Source organism: Pseudophryne corroboree, chromosome 6 (genome assembly GCF_028390025.1).
Source record: "Pseudophryne corroboree isolate aPseCor3 chromosome 6, aPseCor3.hap2, whole genome shotgun sequence".
NCBI classification, from domain to species: Eukaryota; Metazoa; Chordata; class Amphibia; order Anura; family Myobatrachidae; genus Pseudophryne; species Pseudophryne corroboree.
The window spans coordinates 841,059,058-841,072,615 of NC_086449.1; the positions used below are offsets into that span (position 1 = coordinate 841,059,058).

Consider the following 13,558-nt stretch of genomic DNA (forward strand, 5'->3'; position numbering starts at 1 on the left):
TTCCATCATACCTTCACTCCTGGGCAATGGGAGGCAGACTTCCATCATACCTTCACTCCTGGGCAATGGGAGGCAGACCTCCATCGCACCTTCACTCCTGGGCAATGGGAGGCAGACCTCCATCATACCTTCACTCCTGGGCAATGGGAGGCAGACCTCCATCGTACCTTCACTCCTGAGCAATGGGAGGCAGACCTCCATTGCACCTTCACTCCTGGGCTCCTCCTCTTTCCCTGTTAACCGTACTGAAGCCCCGGAGGAGTCGCTGACTGTAAGCACCATGTATGTAGCTATCAGGAATAGTATCTCATTTTGAATGTTTTCTAGTTTTATCTTTGCTGTTGTAGTTTATGTTTGGGGTCACCAGGCCCTCTTGTGCTCCCTCACCCCCTCTCTTTTTCCTGTACCCCGTTCCCTGTTCTTTAATGAATTGTCAGTAAGTACAGTATGTAATGGGTAAACTGTCCTACAGGTAATTGTGTAGGTGAAGGTACAATATGCTGCAGTCTCCAATTAGACGTTTCCTTTCATTTCCTGCACATTTCCTACCAGCATCTGAACGCTGACACCGCCGACACCGTTAAAGTACTCTCACTTGCATTTTAACCATGTTGACCTAGTGCCTCCGGCAGAGTCCCGACTATCTCCTGATTGTGTACATAATGGCTGAAATAACGTGTACATTCCTGTCCAAGTAACCACAGCATACAGCATTATACTTACTGCTAAACCACAGGAAAAGTCTGACTGGAATGTACACAAATAACCAAAGGTCATAATGAATGAGTCGGTACTAAGGACACAACTTACCGTTGGCTTCGGATACTGCGGTGAGTGCCCATGAACATCATACAATGACGCCCTTCTAATATGGCTTCTATCTTCAGAAGACTTATTCTCATACCCCGGCCAAGTGTCCTCAGTCACCGTGTGTCTCCTGGCTGGGGTCCATGTGCTGACATGTGGAGGAGCAATACACCGCTGATGATCAATATGGTGGTAATGGACACTAGGGTCACTGTAATTCACCCCCCCATAGCTCTCAAACCCAATCCTGAAGCCGACAAAGTTTGGTGGATTTGGTAATTCTGGAGCAATCGTTGGGTCAGTGGTCTCCTCTTCTGGGGCTAACGGGAACCACGATTGCTGTTCCTCAATCCAGTTGTTGGTTATAAATCCATATGGAACGCACAAGGTTTGTACATTACTCCTGTCTGGCACTGCGCTGTCCTGTCCCAGAGGCGAGGAGTCATAGCCACCAACGCAGGGATCCTCTGCCCTGTGACCTGCCCCGGGGTGGGTGAAGGAAGAAGAGGATTGCGGGAATTGTTCACTGGAATTAGGATTCGTCACATGGTCCATAAACCCAATATTGAAACCAGGTTCCATGTTTAAAGCAACTTCTGCGCCAAATCTTCTGTGACCTCATTAATGAGCCAGAATCTGTGTATAAATAAATAGGATAATGTTACTGCTTTATTCAGTGTCTCAGTATTACTACAGTTATGTAATGGAGAGGTGATGTCACAGCGCTACAGAGGAGCGGAGGGTGATGTCACAGCGCTACAGAGGAGCGGAGGGTGATGTCACAGCGCTACAGAGGAGAGGAGGGTGATGTCACAGCGCTACAGAGGAGGAGAGGGTGATGTCACAGCTCTACAGAGGAGCGGAGGGTGATGTCACAACACTACAGAGGAGCGGAGGGTGATGTCACAGCGCTACAGAGGAGCGGAGGGTGATGTCAAAGCTCTACAGAGGAGCGGAGGGTGATGTCACAGCGCTACAGAGGAGCGGAGGGTGATGTCACAGCTCTACAGAGGAGCGGAGGGTGATGTCACAGTGCTACAGAGGAGCGGAGGGTGATGTCACAGCGCTACAGAGGAGCGGAGGGTGATGTCACAGCGCTACAGAGGAGCGGAGGGTGATGTCACAGCGCTACAGAGGAGCGGAGGGTGATGTCACAGCGCTACAGAGGAGGGGAGGGTGATGTCACATCGCTACAGAGGAGCGGAGGGTGATGTCACATCGCTACAGAGGAGCGGAGGGTGATGTCACAGTGCTACAGAGGAGCGGAGGGTGATGTCACAGCGCTACAGAGGAGCGGAGGGTGATGTCACAGCGCTACAGAGGAGCGGAGGGTTCGGAAATCTTACATAGAATACAATATACTATTCATCTCATATAATATTTGGCGCACAATTTAGCGCATTTCTCTAGTGGAATTTTCTCTGTTCCGGCACAATTCCTCTCTCCGGAATAAATCATTACTCCAGCTCAACGTATAGACTACAACGTCTGCAAAATGCGGAATATAGAAATACACAATGGAAACGTATCAGCCCCGACACTGAGGGGACGTCGCATATCTGCGACACTGCCGGATTCAGCATTCTATGGGGCCTATTTACCAAATTATTTATATCCTTAAAACATACCGGAAGGAAAAAATAAGTATCACCCCAATTTACGAAAAGTGGGAATATCTCATTCTCTCAGTGACACGATGTATCTCCCTCATTCTCTCAGTGACACGATGTCTCTCCCTCATTCTCTCAGTGACACGATGTATCTCCCTCATTCTCTCAGTGACACGATGTCTCTCCCTCATTCTCTCAGTGACACGATGTATCTCCATCATTCTCTCAGTGACACGATGTATCTCCCTCATTCTCTCAGTGACACGATGTGTCTCCCTCATTCTCTGTGACACGATGTCTCTCCCTCATTCTCTCAGTGACACGCTGTCTCTCCCTCATTCTCTCAGTGACACGATGTCTCTCCCTCATTCTCTCAGTGACACGATGTATCTCCATCATTCTCTCAGTGACACGATGTCTCTCCCTCATTCTCTCAGTGACACAATGTCTCTCCCTCATTCTCTCAGTGACACGCTGTCTCTCCCTCATTCTCTCAGTGACACGCTGTCTCTCCCTCATTCTCTCAGTGACACGATGTCTCTCCCTCATTCTCTCAGTGACACGATGTATCTCCATCATTCTCTTAGTGACACGATGTCTCTCCCTCATTCTCTCAGTGACACGATGTCTCTCCCTCATTCTCTCAGTGACACGATGTATCTCCCTCATTCTCTCAGTGACACGATGTATCTCCCTCATTCTCTCAGTGACACGATGTCTCTCCCTCATTCTCTCAGTGACACGATGTATCTCCCTTATTCTCTCAGTGACACGATGTGTCTCCCTCATTCTCTCAGTGACACGCTGTCTCTCCCTCATTCTCTCAGTGACACGCTGTCTCTCCCTCATTCTCTCAGTGACACGATGTATCTCCCTCATTCTCTCAGTGACACGATGTCTCTCCCTCATTCTCTCAGTGACACGATGTATCTCCATCATTCTCTCAGTGACACGATGTATCTCCCTCATTCTCTGTGACACGATGTCTCTCCCTCATTCTCTCTGTGACACGATGTCTCTCCCTCATTCTCTCAGTGACACGATGTCTCTCCCTCATTCTCTCAGTGACACGATGTCTCTCCCTCATTCTCTCAGTGACACGATGTCTCTCCCTCATTCTCTCAGTGACACGATGCAGCAGTGTCAGTGATATACAGTAAGATAGGGTATACCAGTAACACAATGCACAGTGTCGGTGATATACAGTAAGATAGGGTATACCAGTAACACGATGCACAGTGTCGGTGATATACAGTAAGATAGGGTATACCAGTAACACGACGCACAGTGTCGGTGATATACAGTAAGATAGGGTATACCAGTAACACGATGCACAGTGTCGGTGATATACAGTAAGATAGGGTATACCAGTAACACGATGCACAGTGTCGGTGATATACAGTAAGATAGGGTATACCAGTAACACGACGCACAGTGTCAGTGATATACAGTAAGATAGGGTATACCAGTAACACGATGCACAGTGTCGGTGATATACAGTAAGATAGGGTATACCAGTAACACGATGCACAGTGTCAGTGATATACAGTAACACCATATAGTTACAATGTAGCACTTCACTGCATGTTACTATGGTATACACAGAGAAAGGTAAATAGCAGCACCTGGTACAATAGGTTCCAACCCCAATTATAGTTACAGCTATCGTTATCTTGCATTGATAAGAACAGGTGCACGTGTTACTTGTTTCATTACTCAATTACCTGCGTTATTGCCCTTGTGCATGTGTTACCTGCGTTATTGCTCAGGTGCATGTGTTACCTATGTTATTGCCCTCGTGCATGTGTTACCTGCGTTATTGCTCTCGTGCATGTGTTACCTGCGTTATTGCTCTTGTGCATGTGTTACCTGCGTTATTGCTCTTGTGCATGTGTTACCTGCGTTATTGCTCTCGTGCATGTTTTACCTGCGTTATTGCCCTCGTGCATGTGTTACCTGTGTTATTGCTCTTGTGCATGTGTTACCTGCGTTATTGCTCAGGTGCATGTGTTACCTGCGTTATTGCTCAGGTGCATGTGTTACCTGTGTTATTGCTCAGGTGCAGGTGTTACCTGCATTATTGCTTTTGTGCATGTGTTACCTGCGTTATTGCTCTCGTTCATGTGTTACCTGCGTTATTGCTCTCGTGCATGTATTACCTGCGTTGTTGCTCTTGTGCATGTGTTACCTGCGTTATTGCTCAGGTGCATGTGTTACCTGTGTTATTGCTCAGGTGCATGTGTTACCTATGTTATTGCTCTCGTGCATGTGTTACCTGCGTTATTGCTCAGGTGCATGTGTTACCTGTGTTATTGCTCAGGTGCATGTGTTACCCGCGTTATTGCTCAGGTGCATGTGTTACCTGCGTTATTGCTCTTGTGCATGTGTTACCTGTGTTATTGCTCTCGTGCATGTTTTACCTGCGTTATTGCCCTCGTGCATGTGTTACCTGTGTTATTGCTCTTGTGCATGTGTTACCTGCGTTATTGCTCAGGTGCATGTGTTACCTGCGTTATTGCTCAGGTGCATGTGTTACCTGTGTTATTGCTCAGGTGCAGGTGTTACCTGCATTATTGCTTTTGTGCATGTGTTACCTGCGTTATTGCTCTCGTTCATGTGTTACCTGCGTTATTGCTCTCGTGCATGTATTACCTGCGTTGTTGCTCTTGTGCATGTGTTACCTGTGTTATTGCTCTCGTGCATGTATTACCTGCGTTATTGCTCTCGTGCACGTGTTACCTGCGTTATTGCTCTCGTGCATGTGTTACCTGTGTTATTGCTCTCGTGCATGTGTTACCTGTGTTATTTCTCTCGTACATGTGTTACCTGCGTTATTGCTCTTGTGCATGTGTTACCTGGATTATTGCTCTAGCGCATGTGTTACCTGCGTTATTGCTCTCGTGCATGTGTTACCTGCGTTATTGCTCAGGTGTATGTGTTACCTGCGTTATTGCTCAGGTATATGTGTTACCTGTGTTACTGCCCTCGTGTATGTGTTACCTGCGTTATTGCTCAGGTGCATGTGTTACCTGCGTTATTGCTCAGGTGCATGTGTTACCTGCGTTATTGCTCTCGTGCATGTGTTACCTGCGTTATTGCTCTCGTGCATGTGTTACCTGCGTTATTGCTCTCGTGCATGTGTTACCTGTGTTATTGCTCTCGTGCATGTGTTACCTCTGTTATTGCTCTCGTGCATGTGTTACCTGCGTTATTGCTCAGGTGTATGTGTTACCTGCGTTATTGCTCTCGTGCATGTGTTACCTGCGTTATTGCTCTCGTGCATGTGTTACCTGCGTTATTGCTCAGGTGCATGTGATACCTGCGTTATTGCTCAGGTGCATGTGTTACCTGCGTTATTGCTCTCGTGCATGTGTTACCTGCATTATTGCTCACGTGCACGTGTTACCTGTGTTATTGCTCTTTTGCATGTGTTACCTGCATTATTGCTCTCGTGCACATGTTACCTGCGTTATTGCTCAGGTGCGTGTGTTACCTGCGTTATTGCTCTCGTGCATGTGTTACCTGCGTTATTGCTCTTGTGCATGTGTTACCTGCGTTATTGCTCTTGTGCATGTGTTACCTGCGTTATTGCTCTCGTGCATGTGTTACCTGTGTTATTGCTCTCGTGCATGTGTTACCTGCGTTATTGCTCAGGTGTATGTGTTACCTGCGTTATTGCTCTCATGCATGTGTTACCTGCGTTATTGCTCTCATGCATGTGTTACCTGCTTTATTGCTCTCATGCATGTGTTACCTGCGTTATTGCTCTCGTATATGTGTTACCTGCGTTATTGCTCAGGTGCATGTGTTACCTGCGTTATTGCTCACGTGCACGTGTTACCTGTGTTATTGCTCTTGTGCATGTGTTACCTGCATTATTGCTCTCGTGCACGTGTTACCTGTGTTATTGCTCTCGTGCATGTGTTACCTGCGTTATTGCTCAGGTGCATGTGTTACCTGCGTTATTGCCCTCGTGCATGTGTTACCTGTGTTATTGCTCTTGTGCATGTGTTACCTGCGTTATTGCTCTCGTGCATGTGTTACCTGTGTTATTGCTCAGGTGCATGTGTTACCTGCATTATTGCTCTCGTGCACATGTTACCTGAGTACAGAAACTCTCAGACATGTCTAGGAAGACTCTTACCAGTCAGAGGTGATACTTATTGCAGATGGAACGCCGTGATGCGGCTCCTGAGCGACAGATCGTTGCATGCTGCATTCCTCCCATAATTCACCTTCTGCTTAGACTTTGTATTCTAGTAAAACAGGTTGTGTCCCTAGTGACTCATTGCTGGGTGATATCCCTGGAACTGTGTAATCACTGAGCTCGCCGGTGTGCCGGGGGTTAATCAGGTTATGCTGGAACCGCTCTCCTAGGACTCAGCACAGCCATAGATTATGACTGAGTACAATCCATGTGTCCATACATCTGCTGCCAGGTGCAGCCTGTTCCATGTACTGTATGGCCTGCGCTCCAGGAAGTGCTGGAAGTCTGGATCTCTGGCTGAGGGAAGGTAATCATTAGTGACTGAGAGGATGAACCATTGTGTAAGTGTGGAGCCAGCAGTGATATAGTGCTGCCCTGTGTCGGCCCTGCCCCCAAACACGTGACGTCATGCGAGGGGGTGGGTCTACCACCAGCAGAACATGTTTACCTACTGCAAGGTAAGTGCCCAGAGCATCTTTTGGACATTCCAAGTAGCACTGCAGCAGCATCACTGGCCACAGGGTCCCACAGCTAGATGCGTTCCTGCCTGGTGCCCTCCCTACGTTCCTGATAGTGCCTGTCCAGTGGACATGGTGTTGCCCACATAGCTCTGTCCTCTCCCGGTGGCTATCTCTCGGGTAGAAGAGTTCCAGGGGCTATAGAAAAGGCCAAAAGATGGTGGCCTCAAACCAGAAGACAACAAGTGCAACAGAAGAAAATTCAGAGATGGCGGCTGGGCCTTCAGGCCTCTGGCTGTCATCAGACAACAGTGGAGAAGTTGAGGCCCGGAGAGGTGGTGGAATGTAAAAGAGGTCTACAAAGCTCCCTACCAAACCCTTTCCCTCTGGAATTGGTAGGAGGCCATGGGGTTGGTCAACTTTCCTTAGTCCTCCCTATACCATTGTGGCTTTGGACACTACAGACCATTGGGCACGATTAGCTTCAGGAATTAGGCCCATAGGCAGTGGCACTGTCATAAATTTGGGCATTAGGTCCATTGGCAAAGCTCTCTAATTCCGACCAAGTGCCTGTTTTTCCGCCAAACACTAGTTTCCCACCACAATCTCCTCAGAAGGGACACAAGACCCACACTTTCAGTTATTAAGGCACAAGGCCCCAGGTATAAGGAATAAGTCACAAGGCCCCAGGTATAAGGCACAAGGCCGCAGGTATAAGGTGTGTGTGTGGTGGCATTACTACAGGAGGACGTGGTGTGTAGTGGCATTAATACAGGGGGACAGTGTGTGTGGTGGCATTACTACAGGGGGACGGTGTGTGGTGGCATTACTACAGGAGGACGGTGTGTGTGTGTGGTGGCATTACTACAGGAGGACGTGGTGTGTGTTGGCATTAATACAGGGGGACTGTGTGTGTGGTGGCATTACTACAGGGGGACGGTGTGTGTGGTGGCATTACTACAGGAAGACAGTGTGTGGTACCATTACTACAGGGGGACGGTGTGTGTGGTGCCATTACTACAGGAGGATGGTGTGTGTGGTGGCATTACTAAAGGGGGACGGTGTGTGGTGGCATTACTACAGGAAGACAGTGTGTGGTGCCATTACTACAGGGGGACGGTGTGTGTAGTGGCATTACTAAAGGGGGACGGTGTGTGTGGTGGCATTACTACAGGAGGACGGTGTGTGTGGTGGCATTACTACAGGGGGACGGTGTGTGGTGGCATTACTACAGGAAGACAGTGTGTGGTGGCATTAGTACAGGCGGACGTGTGTGTGGTGGCATTACTACAGGGGGCAGTGTGTGGTGGCATTACTACAGGGGGCAGTGTGTAGTGGCATTACTACAGGGGGACAATGTGTAGTGGCATTGCTACAGGAGGACGGTGTGTGTGTGTGTGTGTGTGTGTGTGTGTGTGTGGTGGCATTACTACAGGGGGACGGAGTGTGTGGTGGCATTACTACAGGGGGATGGGGTGTGGTGGCATTACTACAGCAGGACGGTGTGTGGTGGCATTACTACAGGAGGATGGGGTGTGGTGGCATTACTACAGGGGGACGGTGTGTGGTGGCATTACTACAGGAGGACGGTGTGTGGTGGCATTACTACAAGGGAACGGTGTGTGCGGTGGCATTACAACAGGAGGATGGTGTGTGGTGGCATTACTACAGGAGGATGGTGTATGTGGTGGCATTACTAAAGGGGGACGGGGTGTGTGGTGGCATTACTACAGGAGGACGGTGTGTGGTGGCATTACTACAGGAGGACGATGTGTGTGGTGGCATTACTACAGGAGGACGGTGTGTGGGGCATTACTACAGGGGGTAGGTGTGTGGTGGCATTACTACAGGGGGTAGGTGTGTGTGGTGGCATTACTACAGGAGGACAGGGTGTGGTGGCATTACTACAGGGGGACGGTGTGTGTGTGTGTGTGTGTGTGTGTGTGTGTGTGTGTGTGTGTGGCATTACTACAGGGGGACGGTGTGTATGTGGTGGCATTACTACAGGGGGACGGTGTGTGTGTTGGCATTACTACAGAGGACGGTGTGTGGTGGCATTACTACAGGGGGACGGTGTGTGTTGGCATTACTACAGGGTGACGGTGTGTGGTGGCATTACTACAGGGGGACGGTGTGTGTGGTGGCATTACTACAGGGGGACAGTGTGTGGTGGCATTACTACAGGGGGACGGTGTGTGTGTGGTGGCATTACTACAGGGGGACTGTGTGTGGTGGCAGTACTACAGGGGGACGGTGTGTGTGTGGTGGCATTACTACAGGGTGACGGTGTGTGGTAGCATTACTACAGGAGGGCGGTGTGTGTGGTGGCATTACTACAGGGGGACAGTGTGTGTGTGGTGGCATTACTACAGGGTGACGGTGTGTGGTGGCATTACTACAGGGGGACGGTGTGTGTGGTGGCATTACTACAGGGGGACAGTGTGTGTGTGTGGTGGCATTACTACAGGGGGACGGTGTGTGTGTGGTGGCATTACTACAGGGGGACGGTGTGTGGTGGCATTACTGCAGGGAGACGGTGTGTGGTGGCATTACTACAGGAGAACGGTGTGTGGTGGCATTACTACAGGGGGACGGTGTGTGTGGTGGCATTACTACAGGGGGACGGTATGTGGTGGCTTTACTACAGGGGGACGGTGTGTGTGGTGGCATTACTACAGGTAGACGGTGTGTGTGGTGGCATTACTACAGGGGGACGGTATGTGGTGGCTTTACTACAGGGGGACGGTGTGTGTGGTGGCATTACTACAGGAGGACGGTGTGTGTGGTGGCATTACTACAGGGGGCAGTGTGTGATGGCATTACTACAGGAAGACAGTGTGTGGTGCCATTACTACAGGGGGACGGTGTGTGGTGGCATTACTACAGGAAGACAGTGTGTGGTGGCATTACTACAGGAGGATGTTGTGTGTGGTGGCATTACTACAGGAGGACGGTGTGTGTGGTGGCATTACTAAAGGGGGACGGTGTGTGGTGGCATTACTACAGGAAGACAGTGTGTGGTACCATTACTACAGGGGGACGGTGTGTGTGGTGCCATTACTACAGGAGGATGGTGTGTGTGGTGGCATTACTAAAGGGGGACGGTGTGTGGTGGCATTACTACAGGAAGACAGTGTGTGGTGCCATTACTACGGGGGACGGTGTGTGTGGTGGCATTACTACAGGGGGCAGTGTGTGGTGGCATTACTACAGGGGGACAATGTGTAGTGGCATTACTACAGGAGGATGGTGTGTGTGTGTGGTGGCATTACTACAGCAGGACGGTGTGTGGTGGCATTACTACAGGAGGATGGTGTATGTGGTGGCATTTCTAAAGGGGGACGGGGTGTGTGGTGGCATTACTACAGGGGGACGGTGTGTGGTGGCATTACTACAGGAGGATGGGGTATGGTGGCATTACTACAGGAGGACGGTGTGTGGTGGCATTACTACAGGAGGATGGGGTGTGGTGGCATTACTACAGGAGGACGGTGTGTGGTGGCATTACTACAGGAGGACGCTGTGTGGTGGCATTACTACAAGGGAACGGAGTGTGCGGTGGCATTACTACAGGAGGATGGTGTATGTGGTGGCATTACTAAAGGGGGACGGGGTGAGTGGTGGCATTACTACAGGGGGACGGTGTGTGGTGGCATTACTACAGGAGGACGATGTGTGTGGTGGCATTACTACAGGAGGACGGTGTGTGTGGGGCATTACTACAGGGGGTAGGTGTGTGGTGGCATTACTACAGGGGGTAGGTGTGTGTGGTGGCATTACTACAGGAGGACAGGGTGTGGTGGCATTACTGCAGGGGGTCGGTGTGTGTGGCAGTACTACAGGGGGACGGTGTGTGTGTGGCATTACTACAGGGGGACGGTGTGTGTGGGGGCATTACTACAGGGGGACAGGGTGTGTGGTGGCATTACTACAGGTGGACGGTGTGTGTGGTGGCATTACTACAGGAGGACGGTGTGTGGTGGCATTACTACAGGAGGATGGTGTGTGTGGGGGCATTACTACAGGGGGACAGGGTGTGTGGTGGCATTACTACAGGTGGACGGTGTGTGTGGTGGCATTACTACAGGAGGACGGTGTGTGGTGGCATTACTACAGGAGGACGTTGTGTGGTGGCATTACTACAGGAGAACGGTGTGTGGTGGCATTACTACAGGGGGACGGTGTGTGTGGTGGCATTACTACAGGGGGACGGTGTGTGTGGTGGCATTACTACAGGGGGACGGTATGTGGTGGCTTTACTACAGGGGGACGGTGTGTGTGGTGGCATTACTACAGGAGGACGGTGTGTGTGGTGGCATTACTACAGGGGGCAGTGTGTGATGGCATTACTACAGGAAGACAGTGTGTGGTGCCATTACTACAGGGGGACGGTGTGTGGTGGCATTACTACAGGAAGACAGTGTGTGGTGGCATTACTACAGGAAGACAGTGTGTGGTGCCATTACTACAGGGGGACGGTGTGTGTGGTGGCATTACTACAGGAGGACGGTGTGTGTGGTGGCATTACTACAGGAAGACAGTGTGTGGTACCATTACTACAGGGGGACGGTGTGTGTGGTGGCATTACTAAAGGGGGACGGTGTGTGGTGGCATTACTACAGGAAGACAGTGTGTGGTGCCATTACTACGGGGGACGGTGTGTGTGGTGGCATTACTACAGGAGGACGGTGTGTGGTGGCATTACTACAGGGGGACGGTGTGTGTGGTGCCATTACTACAGGAGGACGGTGTGTGGTGGCATTACTACAGGAGGATGGGGTATGGTGGCATTACTACAGGGGGACGGTGTGTGGTGGCATTACTACAGGAGGACGGTGTGTGTGGTGGCATTACTACAGGAGGACGGTGTGTGTGGTGGCATTACTACAGGGGGACGGTGTGTGGTGGCATTACTACAGGAAGACAGTGTGTGGTGGCATTACTACAGGAGGACTGTGTGTGTGGTGGCATTACTACAGGGGGACGGTGTGTGGTGGCATTACTACAGGAGGACGGTGTGTGGTGGCATTACTACAGGAGGACGGTCTGTGTGGTGGCATTACTACAGGGGGACGGTGTGTGGTGGCATTACTACAGGAGGACGGTGTGTGGTGCCATTACTACAGGGGGACGGAGTGTGTGGTGGCATTACTACAGCAGGACGGTGTGTGGTGGCATTACTACAGGAGGATGGGGTATGGTGGCATTACTACAGGAGGACGGTGTGTGTGGTGGCATTACTACAGGAGGACGGTGTGTGTGGTGGCATTACTACAGGAGGACGGTGTGTGTGGTGGCATTACTACAGGGGGACGGTGTGTGTGGTGGCATTACTACAGGGGGACGGTGTGTGGTGGCATTACTACAGGGGGACAATGTGTAGTGGCATTACTACAGGAGGACGGTGTGTGTGTGTGTGGTGGCATTACTACAGGGGGACGGAGTGTGTGGTGGCATTACTACAGCAGGACGGTGTGTGGTGGCATTACTACAGGAGGATGGGGTATGGTGGCATTACTACAGGGGGACGGTGTGTGGTGGCATTACAACAAGGGAACGGTGTGTGCGGTGGCATTACTACAGGAGGATGTTGTATGTGGTGGCATTACTAAAGGGGGACAGGGTGTGTGGTGGCATTACTACAGGAGGACGGTGTGTGTGGTGGCATTACTACAGGAGGACGGTGTGTGTGGGGCATTACTACAGGGGGTAGGTGTGTGGTGGCATTACTACAGGGGGTAGGTGTGTGTGGTGGCATTACTACAGGAGGACAGGGTGTGGTGGCATTACTGCAGGGGGACGGTGTGTGTGGCAGTACTACAGGGGGACGGTGTGTGTGTGTGTGGCATTACCACAGGGGGACGGTGTGTGTGTGGTGGCATTACTACAGGGGGACGGTTGTGTGTTGGCATTACTACAGGGTGACGGTGTGTGGTGGCATTACTACAGGGGGACGGTGTGTGTGGTGGCATTACTACAGGGGGACAGTGTGTGGTGGCCTTACTACAGGGGGACGGTGTGTGTGTGGTGGCATTACTACAGGGGGACTGTGTGTGGTGGCAGTACTACAGGGGGACGGTGTGTGTGTGGTGGCATTACTACAGGGTGACGGTGGGTGGTGGCATTACTACAGGGGGGCGGTGTGTGTGGTGGCATTACTACAGGGGGACAGTGTGTGTGTGGTGGCATTACTACAGGGTGACGGTGTGTGGTGGCATTACTACAGGGGGACAGTGTGTGTGGTGGCATTACTACAGGGGGACAGTGTGTGTGTGTGATGGCATTACTACAGGGGGACGGTGTGTGGTGGCATTACTACAGGGGGACAGTGTGTGTGTGTGATGGCATTACTACAGGGGGACGGTGTGTGGTGGCATTACTACAGGAGGACGATGTGTGTGGTGGCATTACTACAGGAGGACGGTGTGTGTGGGGCATTACTACAGGGGGTAGGTGTGTGGTGGCATTACTACAGG

The 13,558-nt window shown here is 50.9% G+C and overlaps 1 protein-coding gene across 1 annotated transcript in view; it reads right to left on the reverse strand.

The window, feature by feature from the left end:
* PIK3C2G (phosphatidylinositol-4-phosphate 3-kinase catalytic subunit type 2 gamma) overlaps nucleotides 1-6,876 on the reverse strand; it is a 326,465-nt gene extending 319,589 nt beyond the window's left edge. Inside the window, exons 1-2 of the mRNA XM_063930092.1 lie at nucleotides 6,562-6,876; nucleotides 811-1,443 (exon numbers count right to left, since the gene is read on the reverse strand). Of these exons, the coding sequence (XP_063786162.1) occupies nucleotides 811-1,389 (579 nt within the window). The 5' untranslated portion in view covers nucleotides 1,390-1,443; nucleotides 6,562-6,876. The remainder of the gene's footprint in view (nucleotides 1-810; nucleotides 1,444-6,561) is intronic.
* Between the last annotated feature and the right edge of the window lie 6,682 nt (nucleotides 6,877-13,558).